Source organism: Diadema antillarum, unplaced genomic scaffold (assembly GCF_040938485.1).
Source record: "Diadema antillarum isolate AM-2024a unplaced genomic scaffold, OU_Dant_1.0 seq00000029_RagTag, whole genome shotgun sequence".
Lineage (NCBI taxonomy): Eukaryota > Metazoa > Echinodermata > Echinoidea > Diadematoida > Diadematidae > Diadema > Diadema antillarum.
Window position 1 is genome coordinate 375,930 of NW_027271145.1, and position 17,222 is coordinate 393,151.

A 17,222-nucleotide genomic window follows, 5' to 3' on the forward strand; every position below is an offset into this window, starting at 1 on the left:
ACTATAAAATATTTGCACATTATTTTTTCATGGTTAGATAGTCCAATAAGGGTGGGATTTCACGGAGCACGCGAACGATTTGCGAATGACGCGAATGGCAAAATCCAGCATTCGCATTTTAGTCTGCAAAAGATCGCCAAACAAACGTGAGGGTTCGGAAGCGTCGTCAATTGTTCGCGAATGTCGTTTTTACTTCGGCGATAATTTCAAAAAAGTTTGAAATTTTTTGCGAACCTTTTCCGCACACTTAGTCGGGATTTGCTCGTGAATTGTTCTCGAAAGTGTCTTTAAAGCTTCGTCATATGCGCAAGACCTTCGCAAGACACGCGCGATGTTCGCAAAATGTTCGTGAAACCCCAAACAGACTCCGAAACTTCGGAGAATGTCTCGCGTATGTTACGCGAAATCTGCGAAGTTTTTCCGATCATTTTACGACGTAATCGCGAACTGTTCGCGTACCTTTTGAGACATTCTCGCGAACGTTTAGCGCACGTTTGAGGGATGTATGCCCTGTACGTTTTCTACAAATAAAAATCGTAGTATACATCTAAACATCAAACAATTAGATATTAACAACTATAGTAACGAAAGAAATTAAAGACTAGCAAAGAGAAAGAATATTTGATATACAAAAAAAAATCGCAGAATACACTTAAAATCAATCTTAAAGGGAAGGTAAACCCCAAGAGCAATGTGGATTGAGTGAAAGCAGCAGCATTAGTAGAACACATCAGTGAAAGTTTGAGGAAAATCGGACAATCGATGCAAAAGTTATGAATTTTTAAAGTTTTGATGTTGGAACTGCTGGATGAGGAGACTACTAGAGGTTATGACGTATGAGTGGACAACAATACCAAGAAAATATAAAGAAAATTCTGCAAAAATCCATTTTTCATGAAAATTACAAATTCCATCAACTTGATATTGACAGGGTAGCAATTATTCTTCCTGCTTTCTGAAAGCGGTTGGTCCATTGCTCTTTCATAATTCTAGAAAAGTGAATTTTTGTTGAATTTCCTTTATATTTTCTTTGTATTGTTGTCCACTCATACGTCATATCCTCTAGTAGTCTCCTCATCCAGCGGTTCCAACACCAAAACTTTAAAAATTCATAACTTTTGCATCGATTGTCCGATTTTCCTCAAACTTTCACTGATGTGTTCTACTAATGTTGCTGCTTTCACTCACTCCACATTGTTCTTTGGGTTTTAATACCTTCCCTTTAAGTATGTAAATTTCATTTGAACTATAGAGATTATGTGTTGGAGGAACTGCAAAAAAAAAAAGGAACAAATGCTTTACTAGTGGAGATACGTCCTAGGGGGAAAAAAATGTAGGCAAACACACGATAGAGAAATGAGAGAAAAAGAAAGGAGAAATACAGGAAAAAAAAAATCAACTCAAGAAAGCTTTTTGAGTTGATTTTTTTCTTGCTTCCACCTCTCCTTGCTACATTTTCTCCCATGATTATTGAAAATGTTTCGTTGTTCGCATTTCCGTCGCGTGTTCTTCGTGTACGTAACATGCTGTACTTTAGCAATGATACACACGACAATCGCACATACGTCGTGGGAACTTCGCACAAATTGCGCAAGAATAGTTTTCGGCTTCATTGTCGGAAAACATTCGGAGAAAAACTTTTCCGAATGTTGGATTTTGTCATTCGCGTCCTTCGCAAATCGTTCGCGTGCTCCGTGAAATCCCACCCTATGTCCTCTATCCAATGATACCACGTAGGTTATGTAACTCTCATGCATGACTGAGCATGATTAAACTTAGTGAATGGGTGTGAAATCATCACTGTGGCAAGTTATAACTTGCTATTGTCATGCATTCAGGACATATTTAAAGTTAAATTTTTGTCACATGTTAGGCCTCTGATTACATAACAACTTCAGCAAAGGTTGTTCCTGACACAGGCACACTTCACATGCTTTCCAAACATGGTACAGTTGACAATTGAGCAGAGAGTACTCCTGGTAACTCGATACCAGGAAACAAGAAGTTTCGTGGAAGTTCAAGAGGCTTTTTGGGTGCAGTTCCCCGACAGGCAGCCTCCAACAAAAAGAGCCATCTGGTACAATGTGAGAAAGTATGCTGATCACAGAACTTGCCACAGTGATGATTTCACACCCATTCACTAAGTTGAATCATGCTCAATCATGCATGAGAGTTACATAACCTACGTGGTATCATTGGACAGAGGACTTATTGGACTATCTAACCATGAAAAAATAATGTGTAAATATTTTATAGTTTTCTGAAAATTTGCCGTTGAAGTTGGGTTTACTTTTTTTAGAGACACACTGTAGTATGAGTGATACGAAATTACCCATACAACTGTGTATGTAGTTTCGGTCTCTGACACGTGCTCCACATGGACAAGAACTGAACGCCCTCCTTCAGTATAGAAAATACAAACAACAGCAAGCAAAATAATGTGCATTGTGTGTAAACAAAAAGAAGGGGATGTAATCATGTTACAAACTTCTTTAAATTTCAGCTTTGTGTGGCCACACTGCACACTTATGTGCAGTTTTGTGAGAGGTGAGGAAGTTTCACTGGTAACCTCTCAAAAAGTGTGTGCCAGATTGCCGAAACTGCATTTAAAGCAAAATTCTGGGAAGTGAAACCATGGGCACTTACGAATAGTCTTACTGGGGCTATAGTCCCGTAAAGGTACTGATGTAGGGAAACTGAAAGCAATATGAGTGAAATTGACTTATTATGCCAACACATTCAGATTCTTGTAATATCGCTTCTTTTTTTCTTCTTCTTCTTCATGTGCAGAGATGTGACAAGCACCACTTTGGCATCAAACAGAAGACTAACCTGATTCTTGGTCCAGTCGAGGGCCAGCAGAAAGCCCTAGCCAAGACCTGGAATACCATCAAGTCTGCCGCCCAAGTCAAGAAGGTACAGCAGAGTCATGTCCCCTGTGGATGAACTCAAGTCACTGCACAATACTCGTATACATTTATGATTTACAAAACTACGTAATCCATGCATGGCCAAGACTGTATAATGTGTCATTTTATAAGTCTGCTGTGTTCTCTGTCATTAGGTTCAAGTAGCTCTTCGATCTTTGTGAATTATTTGCAGGAGGGATTGACAAGCACATTACCAAGTGTACAATTTATATGTGATATTCTCATTTCACGCAGTAGACCAAAAGACAGAGAGATGGCCTACCAAGTACCCCAAATATTCTGATTTATTAGTGTCTACATGCATCCAAAATATGCAATATTCAGCAAGCTGTTTTAGTCTAGAGTACTAGTGGGCAGTTAAGATAATACATGACAGAGATTTACATTGTGCTGCCTATAGTGATTACATGTAAGCATTGAACTTCTTTTTCAGAGTTTCTCAGTGAGTGTTTTATTAGCAAGACTAATACTAGTACTTGGGTTTGAAAACCCCTCATTAGTTACGTTCAGACAGTTCAAGTTAAAGGGGATGGCTAGTAACTGATCAGTGGGAATCAGTGGGAATGCTGGGGGATGATTGTTCCAATTCTTGTGGGATTCATTTAAGAGTACATTATATACATGTATCTATTGTTGTGTGAAAATTATTTGCTTCAGAACGGTCTCATATTCAGGTAATGTGCAGTTTAATGCCCCGTCACTGTACAGGCATGCTAGCCTGGAACCATTAAACAGGGAATGGGGGGTTTACAGAGAGATCACATTTACCTTCGAATTGGTTGATTATTGTGTCTACACGATGCTTAACTATGAGTGAGGACCCCCCGCAGCTTGTGGATAGAGCGTTAGCCCTGAGAAATCTTTTGGTTCCTATCATCGACTTTGAGTGCGTCTTCACGGTACTTTACTACAAGCTTGTCCTCAAAGTTAGCTGAACTTGAAGTTAGTTAGGGATCACCGTTTGAACAGAACTAATATTCACTGATAATACCATTTGTATTAAAGCAGATATGTATTTACTTCAAGGAAAAAAAGATCAATTTTTCACCTGTTATTGTGAAGAGTAAAACACAGATTAGTAAAAACTGAAGCTGCATTCAATTTGACAGCATATATTAAAGATAACCATTACTTGTCAGTAATTATTCAAAATGCTTTGCTTGCAAAGACTTGTATTGATGTAAGTAAACACTGAGAGAAAAATCACCTTGAATATTGGTTTGCTGTGGAGTGGGTCACAAAGAGGTCGGGAAGAGAACAAAGAGAAAGCCAACCTATTGACTCCTCACATGCACACATACACACACATTATACACAATGTGTGCAGAAGAGACGTCACAGTTGCCTGATGTGTGACTACAACATGTAGTTTGAAAGAACTATTGAATTTTAGTACCAGGTTATATTACATACTTTCATTAACATGTACATGCACATGCCTGTACATGTGTTTATCTGTTTGATTTGCTACTTTGATGATGGTTGGTATTCAAATAGAGCCCTTTCCATTGTTTAACAAAAATGGTATCATTCGACTGCATTCACACTTTGTGAATGTCCTCACAAAGGGTGCATGCTCCCAGATTTACAACACATTGTATTTTGCAGTGACAGTGACTGCTTACAGGTTATAGCAAATGATTGCCAAGTCCTTCTTCCAACCCCCTTCTACCCCCCCTCCCCCCCACGGATTTGACCTACATGTATTTGTTTTTAAATGATACTAGTACTGACACCATTATCATTCTCATTCTGTTGTTAATTGCATTTATTAAGCATTGTTTTTTTAAATTGTCATTTATTTAGCCAGTCATGAACATTATACAGTTAATCACTATATGAATAGATAACTTCTTATCAATTTAGCTGTAGCCTATTTATAAACTGACATGTTTCATGTTTTAGTAATTGCCTTTAGCTGTCATTTATCACATTACAACACGATCACCTTCAAGATAAAAGCAATGCGGAAACAATAGGAAATGAGATAAACAGCAAAGATAAAGGTGGTGTGGAGATACATGTATGTACATGTATGGCCTCTACTGAAGGGAGAGATTTAAAAAGAAAGTTGAATCGAAGAAGGATCACTTGTAAAGACAGCTAGATTTGTGAAGGAAAGAAGAGTAATGGGAAGAATGGCCAACAGACAGAAGGACAAACAGCCTGACATGTGAGAAAAAATACTGAAACAACATAATCCTGATTGCTATTCTCTCCTGAGTTTGGCCCCAAAATTGACATGTGAGAAAAAATACTGAAACAACATAATCCTGATTGATTTTTTCCATTTTCTTTCTGCTAGTCTGATTTTGTCTTTAGTCTTAATGAATAAAAGTCAATAATATCACTTCTTATTTTCACTATTCAGTTTTGTCTATTTATTTATTTATTTATTCATTTATCATTATTATCATTGTTATTATTATTATTATCATTATTATTATCATTATTATTGTTATTATTGTTATTATTATTATTATTATTATTATTATTATTATTATTATTATTATTATTATTATCATTATTACTATTAATATTAATATTATATTTTTACTTCTTGGTAAGCATGCATATTCTGCAATGGGTACACATTTAGTCACTTGCAGCTGAATTTTCTCGGTTTGATGATATCAAGAAAAACCCCAGATGTTCATTCATTGAATCTGGCCTGGGGAATATCATGCTCATTATGTCTCCCCCCATCCCCAGGCATACACTTGTAGACTATCTCCTAGCTTTATTCACATTTAATGTTTAGTCATTGACCTCATTAAATGTAGCAGGGAGGTATGGATGGAAGTAATATGATTTGTGCGCTCTACTGACTGCTTTCTGATACAGGCTCAGCCATCTGACACACAAACTGTACATACCCTCATCACACTTCAGGCATATGATTAACTTAGTATACTCATGAATAAATCTTGCAGTGTTTCTTTCTTACAATGTATGTTCTTTTATGCTCTTCCCCATCAACTCTATCCCCTCTTTCTTTCATTTCTTTTCCTCTAATCCTGGTTCTCTGTTCATTATTCTCCTTTTTGTCAAAAATCTCTTTGCTTACTCTTTCTTGTTTTGTATTCATCCGTACTCAATGTTTGCACCTGTGTTTTAATGTGTCTTCCTCTGTCCTGTCAATTTGTCTTCTCCCCTACCTCAATCTTTCCTTCTTCGAATCTGTTTGTTTGTGTGTTGTCGTTTTTGTCTGTGTGTGTATGTCTCTCTGTTGATGTTTTTATTTCTCACTCTATCTGTGTCTGTGTGTATGTATGTTTCTCTCTCTCTCTGTTGATGTGTTTTTTTTTTCACTCTGTCTATCTTTGTATGTTTCTGCCTCTATGTTTTATATCTCACTCCTTTTCTCTCTGTCATTCTATCTGTCCCTCTGTCATGGGACATCCTTTCTGACTCTCTCTCTTTCTCTGCTTGCTATATTTATAGAAAGAAGTCAAGGAGCGAGAGAAACTTGAGCGACGTATCCTGGAGGAGCTCAATCGTATGTTTACTGAGTCAGGTAAGACCGGCCCTAGATCTATGGCAACCTCATCTCTACTCCCAAGGAACCCCATCTACCCTCCCTCCTACTGTTACACTACCCAATGCTCCATTAAATCCCCTGCCCTTAAAGGGTAGCCTGAAAGAGGAAAATAGAACAAGGTTCTTCTGACCTTTTCTCTGTTCTCAAACTGTGGGCTGGAAGTCTGAGACACTCCATGTCATTCTGCATCACATCCACACCATGTAAGATTGATGTGGGTTTCCATTACCCAATGGACACTTGTGTATCAGCTCCACTAAATAGTCCTGTTTATGCTTGGACTGATGACGTGATGTGGAGATGTTCATAATTTATGGTGTAATTTTGCCTTCTGAGGCAGTATCAAATGAAAAACCACATGTTTCTTGTCATTTCAAGATCCACATATTGATGGTAGACATAACGAGTACAGTAGATCGAATTAATCCTGTATGTGCCTAGGCCATGCTTTTCATCAGCATTCAGTAATCCATCCAAACTTGACCTACTTTGAAAATTTTGTAAAAGCCTACTAGTACTTAGGTATTAAGCAGTGTGTCTCATCTCAACAAGAAGGCCATGGTAACACAAGGGATTAGGTAATCTCCTTTATCAAAATCATTGACAATTATTTTCCAGACATCTGTGCGAACATTGCACATTAAAAGGTTGAAAGGTGTCAGCAACAAAGCTGACAAAATATCCATCATGTCATATGAAATTTTGAGGGAAGTCGCGGAAATGTATTGAAGGTTGTGAGCTCTCAAAGCTAATAAAAAAGAAAAAAAAAAGAAAAAGCCATTTAGGTTTCAGGAAGTAGGTATCAATGTAATTTCATTAATGTGATACACCATGCATTTCATATGATTGCTGGAGAATTGTGCATTTGTTGACTTGTGTGTGTGTGTGTGTGTGTGTGTGTGTGTGTGTGTGTGTGTGTGTGTGTGTGTGTGTTCTTGTAAACGGCCTCAATCTGGAGCATTGGTAAGTTTAGCTCTGGGCAATCTGGGATACCTTCACACCAGGCATATATGCCTGTTTGTTGAGAGCAGTTAAAACAAATGAAATAAGCGCCCTTAGAAGGCCCGAGGGGTGCCATAGCAAGGGGTGTTTAATGCGCCTGCCCATTATGTATTTTAGTGCTTGCATATCATACAAATTGTGAATGGTCACAAGTGCGTCACTGCGATGGTACAAGATTTCGCACAAGGTGAAAAACAAAGAGGCTCTCTATTCTGGTATTCAAGGAGGCCAAACCTAGTTGACCAGTGTACCTTGTCTATCACTAAGTTTGTGAATGGGCGGCATGGTATGGTCAATCATATGCGAAAGCGAGTGGTTGAAGTTGTGTAAGTAAAGTGAGTAAACTGAATGCATGCTTAATTGCATTGAATGTTTGCAGCAAAGTTATGTTTAATGTGACATCAAATGCGTGCAATGGTGCAAAATCTATGAGTTGATGAGTTTAACATGGGAGTCAGTGTAAATTGTTGACATCAGTAGTGCGCTATCCATTTTTGCTTGAACAAGATTGCATGGCTCATTGCTGACAGTGTGCAATCGTACTTTTAACTGCTTGTCACGTAGTACCTCTCACTTTTCAAATGGGAAAATTCCATTAAAAAAATAAATACATGTCTTCAGTTGCTGCGTGTGTACCTGTAATCTACGTGAAGCCTAACATTTATTAATTAACTGAGATTAAATTGTTAAATTTTAAAACTTGTCAATTTGAATCAGCCAATTTATCCAAAAAAAAAAAAATACGAAATTGTTTTTCAGAAACAAAAAATGGAATATTCCAAGTTACCTAGAGCAAACTATTTTTCAGTGTTTGAAGCTTCGTACGAGAATGTGTACATGCATGTGTGTGTGTGTGTGTGTGTTTGTGGGTTGTGTTGACCCAGAACTCTGCCCCATGCTTTTAAACCCAGCTGTTCATGATTTTTAAAGTTTGCTCGGTGAGGATATGTAATCAGCGTAGTGCATGTACGCACTTCAGTGCCAAGCTATGTCATAAGGGCATGTGGTCTTTGAATCTCCCCCCCCCCCCACACACACACACATGCTCACACATTGGTGTGTCATCCAGGTAGGGTAGTGGACTGTTATCAGCACCAATTGAGCTCCCAAGCTCAATAAAGCATCCTCTATTTATAGATGCTTCCTGCTCCTGATTCTAGGGTAAATACAATCTGTACATATAATCCATCCTATCCCGGCTTGTCATGATAGCTCACACAGAGGACCTGTTCACATCTGAATTTTTTTCTTTCCCAGAACACTGACATGATTTATGTGAGAAGGGCATGATATTTGAGCCCGAGGCGCATTCACGTTTTAGTGACTGTGGTATTTGCAACCACAGTACTGGTAATGTGTTACCACCGTTCTCATCTGTGAAATACCACAGTAAATAGATACTGTACTAGTAATTTTTACTTAGTTTTATTCTAATTTATAAAATACCACCAGTAGTATTCTGGTAAGCACTGCACATTTGCGTATCTCCAACCTGAAGAAGACTAGAGGTGTGTCATGTTATGTGAGAAATACACTGCTGTATGATTGGTGGTATTTTATGATAGGATGCGTTCTCAAATCTCAAATGCATATTTTGTGCATAGTTTGAATTGCCACAGACCCTAAATTTATACCATGGTATTTTACAATGTGTTATGTGGTGTATCTGCATTCACAGAATGAAATGCTGCACAAATTACTGCAGTATTTCATTGTCAGTGTGAAAACACCATCCTTTCCTCCTGAAAGATTGAGTTGGAGACTTTCATCTCCCTGAATCCAATCAAGCCTCACTGTCTCTACAGTATAATGCCTTGTTTCTCCAAACAAACAAGAAAATCCAGTAATGTGGTCCCTATTCAGGTATCCGTAGGGCTGAGGAAAGATGCAGAAAATGCTAGGTATAAGAATGGGGGTATTCCGAAGCATGTTGAAATGGCGATAAATTTTGTATGTGTAACTTATCAAGGAAGAAGAGTCAGTCATTGAAGTCAAAGTCTGGGATCAGTTTGAGAAATTTTCCTTCTGAGATACATGTATGCAACCTGTCTGATAGTACTGTATATGCTATAATTTTCGCGAATTGCCGCTGTCACACGTTTTCGCGAGTGGTTAAATTCGCGATTGGGGGACCAGAAAAAATATGAAGTGGCAAAGAAAGTGTGAATTTTCAACTTACTAGCAAATAAGAATGATACTAGTTATACACTGCATGAAAAAAAAATACCAAACTCTGCGAACTAATAAGTTAGAATTCAACATTTTTTAAGTGGTTAAGTCCATCGCGCTAGATTTCTGACGAGTGGTCCCCTTGCGATAATGGATTGGCTCTTTACAGTATTCGTAAGTAGACGTGGACGTGCTATATGTACGTAAACAAGCTTAGCCAGTATGGTCTGTTCGGTAAGCCATGACATGGTATACTAGTACTGAAATGTTTGTATCATCAAGGCAAGGGATTCATTTTGGAAGGTAATATTTTCGCGTGTTGTTAATTTCGCGAATAACTCCCGACTCACGAAATTCACGAAAATAAAACCCCCGCGAAATATATAGCGTATACAGTGATTCATTTGTCCCTCTTTCAATTTATATCTCATCTGAGTGAACTTGCACCTGTGTGTGGAGGTAACAGTATTTTGTGATAGAATTTTACTGCTCAGCTCCTCAGTTGCTGCCAGGGGGACCTCCCTGGTTGCTGCTGTTCCCTTACACTGTATTACACACTGTCATTGAAGGTGATACTGTCATTATGCTCCTTGTCAAAGCAAAGTAATTTAGACATAAATAGAAGAGACATCCAATCCCTGCCCACTGTGCAATAATTTGTGAGCATTATATTATTTCTTTCTATCATTAGATTGGAGGCAGAGCTGTAGAGCAGTCTCAGTATATCTCATCCCTCTACCCCACACTCCTACAGGGTGCAATGACATTATTTATCAGTGGCACACTGAAACCATATATTTTCTTTGGTTTTTATTGTCACCATCACCTTGCTTCTTTGATCCACTTCTGGCTTCTTCTACCTCATTTTACGAACAAGTGATGCATGACAAAGGATAAACAGGGAGGCATTTCATGATGCATTTTGGTTGGATATTTTTCAGACAAATTTGCTCTGAACTCAGCCAACAAGGATTTCAGTAGCTTATAACAGTTCGTCAGAAAAGACATCCGGCAAAATGCATCGTGAAATGCCCCCCAAACACTTAATCAATTGTCTTTACTTTACAGATATAAAGATGCAGACTTGTGATTTATGGACCCACGATATAAGATAGCAATCAATTTAAAAAGTGTCCGTTGCCAGGAAGAGATGAACTGGTGCATTATCTTGTCCTGTCATTTCATTCATTGATTGAATAATGCTTCCATGGCTGAAAGGCGAGTGTATAATTTAGTGTGCTGGTGGAATCAATCGAGATCAATAGCTCCGCTGTTGGCATAAATTAACTGGGCAAGAATTCAATAATGAATGAGTATACACTTTGCTGAGCAGGCTATTGTGTGTACTGTATGTAGTCATAGTGTATAAAGATCAAGTGCAGTTCATACAGGATGAGTTACTCACTAGCACTGTTTACGAAAGTCACAGAAAACCATCCTCCTCTGATATTTCTTTTTGCCCCGTTGTAGAGAAAGTGGTCTGTAGGACCCCCATAATGAGGAATTATGCAAAATTATGGTGACCAAAACAATGGTAATGAAAGTCATGGTGATGGCATTAGCGATGGCAATGACGATGGTAGTAATGGAAATGACCATTATGATGATGATTAGGATTGCTTTGGTGGTGGTGATGGTGATAGTAATAATGGTAGTGGTGAATGTGATGGTGATGGTGATGGTGATGGTGATGATGATGATGGTGATAATGATGATGATGATGGTGATAATGATGATGATGATGGTGATGATGATGGTGGTGGTGGTGGTGGTGGTGGTGATGGTGATAATGTCAGTGTAATGATATTAAGTGATTATGATAACAGCAATGGCAGGAAAATCAATGAAAAACATTAGCTGAACATTAAATTCATTGTGAAATATCTCATCCTTGTTCTGCATCTATAAAAAAAAGTATACTGCAGAGTGCGACAGGAATTTCTGTTTATAATATTTTCCTTTGCTCTGTGGATGGGGACTTACACACTTAAAGGACCCCCAACCCCCCCCCCAAAAAAAAAAAAAAAAAAAAAAATGATAACCCTTTTCGTACCTTCTTGTTTATCATGGAACTTGTGCTGTCTGAGATTTAGTATCAATTTTCTAAATTTCTATGGACTATATATCAAAGGCAGCTGAAACTTTGGAGGAAACATAATAAGTTCAAATGAGGCTACCTGATATCCCCCACCTCCAAGCGAATTTCATCATAGATGAAAAATGTGTGATTATATAACATTTATTGCAAGTGTCGAAAACATATTCACAAGTTCTTATTAAGATTCACACTGTCTAATTGTTTACCCATGTTTTCTACCAATTTACAAAAGATAGAATTTGATTTGACATTTCCATCCATGAAAATCGATGAACTACATGTACTCATTGCTATTGTACTTTGCAACATGTGTACATTTGTTTGTGCATCATGCCTCACTCCAGACAACTATGCAGTACACAAGTATTGAGTACCGGTATACTCACATTTGATTGCGGTATACACACAAATGATCCATTTGAATGTACAGCCTGTGCAGAAAGCTTTGTAGCTTACACGCACAAGCACAAATGAATATCAGGACACATACACACACAGCACTCGACATACACACACACATGTATGTACTACAGCTGATGAAGCACATGATTCAATCTGTTAAAAGTGTACATAAAAAATTGTATATTTTAGTGGGTTTTAGAATTCGTGCTCGCCATAAGTAGAACTAAATCCACAAAAATCAATGTACCGGTACCACAGATATTTCTATGTTTACAGTTACTCACTCTTTCTGTCTCAATATTCATGAATTGATTGTAAAAAGTTATCTCATACACTTTAATTTTGTTATTGCGATCTTGATTGCCAGAGATTTTAATATCAAAACATAGGAGGGACTCTTCTCAGATTTTACTGAGTTAGTCTTTACCCCTACTTCCAACCCAGTGTGCTCATGTTAATGTACCAGCTGGCTTGTAGTCTGAAGTCGTACACATTGATGATTTATTTCTTGTATGACTGTATGAATCCTCACTGTGTCTGATAGGTAACTAAACATTCTTCTTCTATCACCTACCTGTCGTAGACTGGTTCTACTATAGCCCAACAGGTGACCTGACGAACTCCATCCAAAGACAACACACTAATGACAAAAACTCTGGATTTGATGAGAGGTTTTTCTGGAACCAACACATGTTACAGGATGTCTTGGATTGTCAGGTAATATACTTTCTCTTCTTTTGTATTAACAGAAATATTGTGTACTGTATCCTCCTTCCCCCATCCTCGCTTTCCTTTATGTCTCAGTGGTCGACTGTTTTTGCTCCCTTTTTCTCTCCTCAGTTCTCATTTTCAATCCTTTGCTCTTAATTGTGTTACTGTTTCACAATGTACAACTGTTTCACAATCATCTTTATCACCTCTCTGGCATGCAGATCAAGTGGTTGTATGAGGGGAGAATTGAACAAGATGGTAATGACTGTTGTATTTTTTTTTTTTTGGAGGATCTTTGACTGATGTTGGGGTAGAGAAAGAGGGGTTGTAGAGGAGGAAATTCCCACACATAAGGCACTGATGGAGACTGGTAAATTAACCCATGCTCAGCACTAATGTGTTAAAAGGGTTCCAAAGTCAATGCAATCACTGTCTTATTTGAGCGTACCAATCTGCACAATAACATGTTAAAGAGATATCCACCATAGTCTTTAACATTAGCCTCCATGTAGTGAAGAGAGATCATTATGGTGTCTTCAATGGAAAGTAGCTCATTGAAGCATCATCTAGTCAGCCATACAATACACTGTTGAATATACAAATTTGTATGTTAGTGAATTGTTCATCTGAAAGTGACTACACCATGTTGTAGTCAATCAGGAAAATTAAAGTCAAAAGAAGTGACTAGAAAATCCAAAAAATATATGTATAATTCCAATTTTGATGGTCAGAGTGGGTGCCAGTGAAGACCTTGATTTGGGATTTGTCATTCTGCATTTCTTAGAATTGCAGTCAGAACTTATTTAGAAATGGAGAATGCTGGCAGTATGATCACAACTTTTCTAAAAGCTCATAGGCTTTTTCCAGTCATTTAGTGGAAAATGGAGAAAAAAAGTGTGATGATTGAAGAAATCTTGAAATTCATTGCAGAAAGATAGAAAAGATAAATACAAAAAGAAAACAATAGATTACTGCCAAAGAGGGGCAAATTGAAGTATGTGAAAGAGAAAGTTAATAGTGTAGTAGGATGTTGGAATGATAGCGATACCTGATTACAAGTTTGTAGAAGCTATTTCCAAAAACAGTGTCCTAATTTTAGCCTTCAGAGTATCCCCTTTGACAGTGTGACATTGAATGTATGATTGCCATGTACGTGTGACAGGAAGGCAGGGATACCTATCTAATTGATTTAGTCTGTCACAGGATTTAACATGTTTCTCCTACGTCTACAAACCACAGCATACACACTCACTCACACACACGCACATACACATACGCCCATTTACACCCACTCACACACAATGCACACACACACAGACAGACACACATCCCTATGTAGCTGTGAGTCAGCTGTATATCCAATATCAGAAGTAACTAAGGGTACAATGATAACCTTTTAGATGTCGTGATGGTGCCAAAGATGACAGTTGAAAGTTACTGAAAGCTGACTCTAAGAAGGACATATATGTATTACCGAAAGATTTCAACAACTTTCTTATTTTATGCCAGATTTCAATGAAAGTTTTGTTTTTCTGTTTTTTAGGTTACTCATACTGTAAAAGTGGAAATGTTCTCAGTGTTGGAATTTTTTGCACATTTCACTCAACCAGAAACTAGTGCAAAAATAAAAGCATAAAATATTTTTGGCTTGCCATATATTCCAGTAGTTGATGTCTTGATTCCGTGGAATTATAACCACATAAAAGTCGTCTTACCAGGACGAGCATGAAAAATTACTCACATGAAAATATCCACTTACAGTATTACGTCAACTTGAACATGGAGCAGAATGCTTTATGCCTTGATTTGCTTCAGGACAAACTCTTGTCAATCTTAACATGGAGTGGAATGTTTTATGCTTTGATTTGTTTCAGGACAAAGAGCTTGCCAAACCATGGACCATCCCAGTTGTCCAAGGGTGTGTCCAAATCCGGGAGTGCCGCATGTCCTTTGGTGGCCCAGAAGAGGGCGCTCAGAGTGGAGGTAGCGGAGGGGACAGCGACGACTCAGACATCAAGTTTAATCTCATGCTGATCTCTAGGAGGAGCAAGTACAGAGCAGGTGTGATCCAGGCTTCCTCTTGCCTCTCTCTTTTTTGCCACATGGGTACAACACAATCACCTCATTGTGATCATCAAATTGAAAATGATTCAAATGATACTTGATTCTAACAATGGGGTTAATAGCAGGGGAATATGATGTCTGTATCATACAGAGACTTGGGATTTGTGTTAATTCTAGTAACAAAATGTATGATGTTTCCTTTTCTTATGAAGTATGTCTGCTATCACTCGATGGGAGATGATCTTTGCTTGTAATTTGTCAAGGCATTCTTGTGTAGTTTCATTGGAATAAAAATGTCTATGAGATGAAATCAATGTGAAATATATCAACTTTGTATATGCGATATAATATCTGATCTTAAGATCAGAGTTTGTCTCTGTCTTAAAACAAAAAGTAATAAAGAGAAATGTTATGGAATGAAGACAGATTTCCCTCACCAAAGAGGAATTGCTTTTGAGAGATTTTAGAGAAATGTGGACTCACCAACATCATTATGGCTTACTCTTTCTTTCCTCTAATGTTTCAGGGACTAGATACAGGAGGAGGGGCATTGATAGTTATGGAGCATGTGCCAACTACGTAGAGACAGAACAGATACTACAGACAGCAGAGCACTCTGTGTCATTTGTCCAGGTCCGAGGGTCAGTGCCAGTCTTCTGGAGTCAGCCTGGGATCAAGTATAAACCCCCACCTAGAATTGATCGAGGCAAGATTTACAATACTCCTTCTTATCAAAGATCGTGATAAAGTCATGAAGTACATGTAAAAACAAATTTGTTGTTTACCTGTCCTATACTTCTTACTAATGTGTACTGGATAAATGCTTCTCTTTAGAAAACTGTCCTTTTGACATACAAAATTGCCATGAACTTGATCTTCTTAAGAAAAGTGTGTATAAACAGTAAATGCATGTATTGATATTTGAAAGTGGCTTTTGTTTGCTTTGCTTAATGTTGTTGAGATTTATGCAGTCTTTTTTGGAAGGTACTGATCTGTTTGATTGCACCGCATTGAAGAAGCTAGGTCATATCTTTGCTACTTCAGTTGTTCACTGTCATCCCCCATGAGTTGATATGGGTTGAAGCTATCAATCTACTTTAGCTTTAATGACTCATGTGGATGTATTTCCTTTTGAAGCTCATGTTGCCCTATGACCTTCTTCTCTAGACGATGATGAGACCCAAGAAGCATTTAAGACTCACTTTGAAGAGGAGCTGAAGCTGTACCGTCACATTGCCATCGTCAGCCTGATTGAGCAGGCAGGGAGAGAAGCCATTGTAGGCTCTGCCTTCATGAAACATGTACTGATGTATGACAGCTCCAAACTTACCTACATCACTTTTGACTTCCACGAGTACTGGTCAGTAGCATTTGAGTCTATCAACTGTATTGCTAAAGATTTATTCCATTTGTTGTTCGTAAAGAGTATTCAAAAAGATACAGTGGTTAAACATATTCTGAAGCAAGCTGACAAGCAAATAATGTCCTTCCTCCCTTACACCCCCCCCCCAAAAAAAAAAAGCAAACAACCTTAAAGATGTTTCCATCTTTCAGTAAAATCTTTACAGTTGTTGAAATTCTTTTTTTTTTTTTTCTTTTTAAGTAACCTCTTGTCCTGCTTGGGAGGGGCCTGTTTATTCAGGGTTCACAAGTTAAATGTATGAATCTGACCAAGGAAAGCATTCAAGAAATCCTTGTTTTTGATTGGCTGATATGTTTGCAGTCAACTGAGGTAATTTCTTCAGTGCAACACTTTCTTCTACATTCCACAATGTTTACACTACTGTCTATGATGGAAATATTCAACTTTATTCAAATCAATGATTCATGTGTCGAGTAGTTTTTAATATTGTAACTGATTGACAAATTAGCCTTCATTGATATAAATAAACACTGATTATTCAGTGTTTTAGTAAGTAGCCATGATAAAAAAGGGCATGTTTGTTATGCAATATTCAGCATGTAAAACAAGTCAGAAATTCTTGGTAGTTAAGGTTTTTTTTTTTCTTCCTTGAAATCTCCTTCAATACATAATTCACTAGTCTTTTGTCTAGTGGTCACTTTCACACCACTACTCTGAGTTTCTCACTATTTTGTCATTGAGGAGTGTTGACTCCCAGTGAGAGCACAAAACTACCGGTTACAATTTGTGATGTCCATGAGAAGTGGATAGTCTTAATGCATGCTTTGAAATCCTCACACTCTCTTCTCTCAAGTGAAAACCACTAGCTTTTCATATCAATAAGACGCTTTGCAACCCTTTTGACTTGCATTTACTGACAACCTTAAGTGGTGGAGAATGCTG

At 37.8% G+C, this 17,222-nt stretch overlaps 1 protein-coding gene across 1 annotated transcript in view; it reads left to right on the forward strand.

The window, feature by feature from the left end:
* Nucleotides 1-17,222, forward strand: part of LOC139725255 (phosphatidylinositide phosphatase SAC2-like) — an 80,449-nt gene that overhangs the window by 49,635 nt on the left and 13,592 nt on the right. The window contains exons 4-9 of the mRNA XM_071636347.1: nt 2,791-2,916; nt 6,375-6,447; nt 12,726-12,859; nt 14,728-14,914; nt 15,444-15,623; nt 16,085-16,277. Coding sequence (XP_071492448.1) covers nt 2,791-2,916; nt 6,375-6,447; nt 12,726-12,859; nt 14,728-14,914; nt 15,444-15,623; nt 16,085-16,277 — 893 coding nt within the window. The remainder of the gene's footprint in view (nt 1-2,790; nt 2,917-6,374; nt 6,448-12,725; nt 12,860-14,727; nt 14,915-15,443; nt 15,624-16,084; nt 16,278-17,222) is intronic.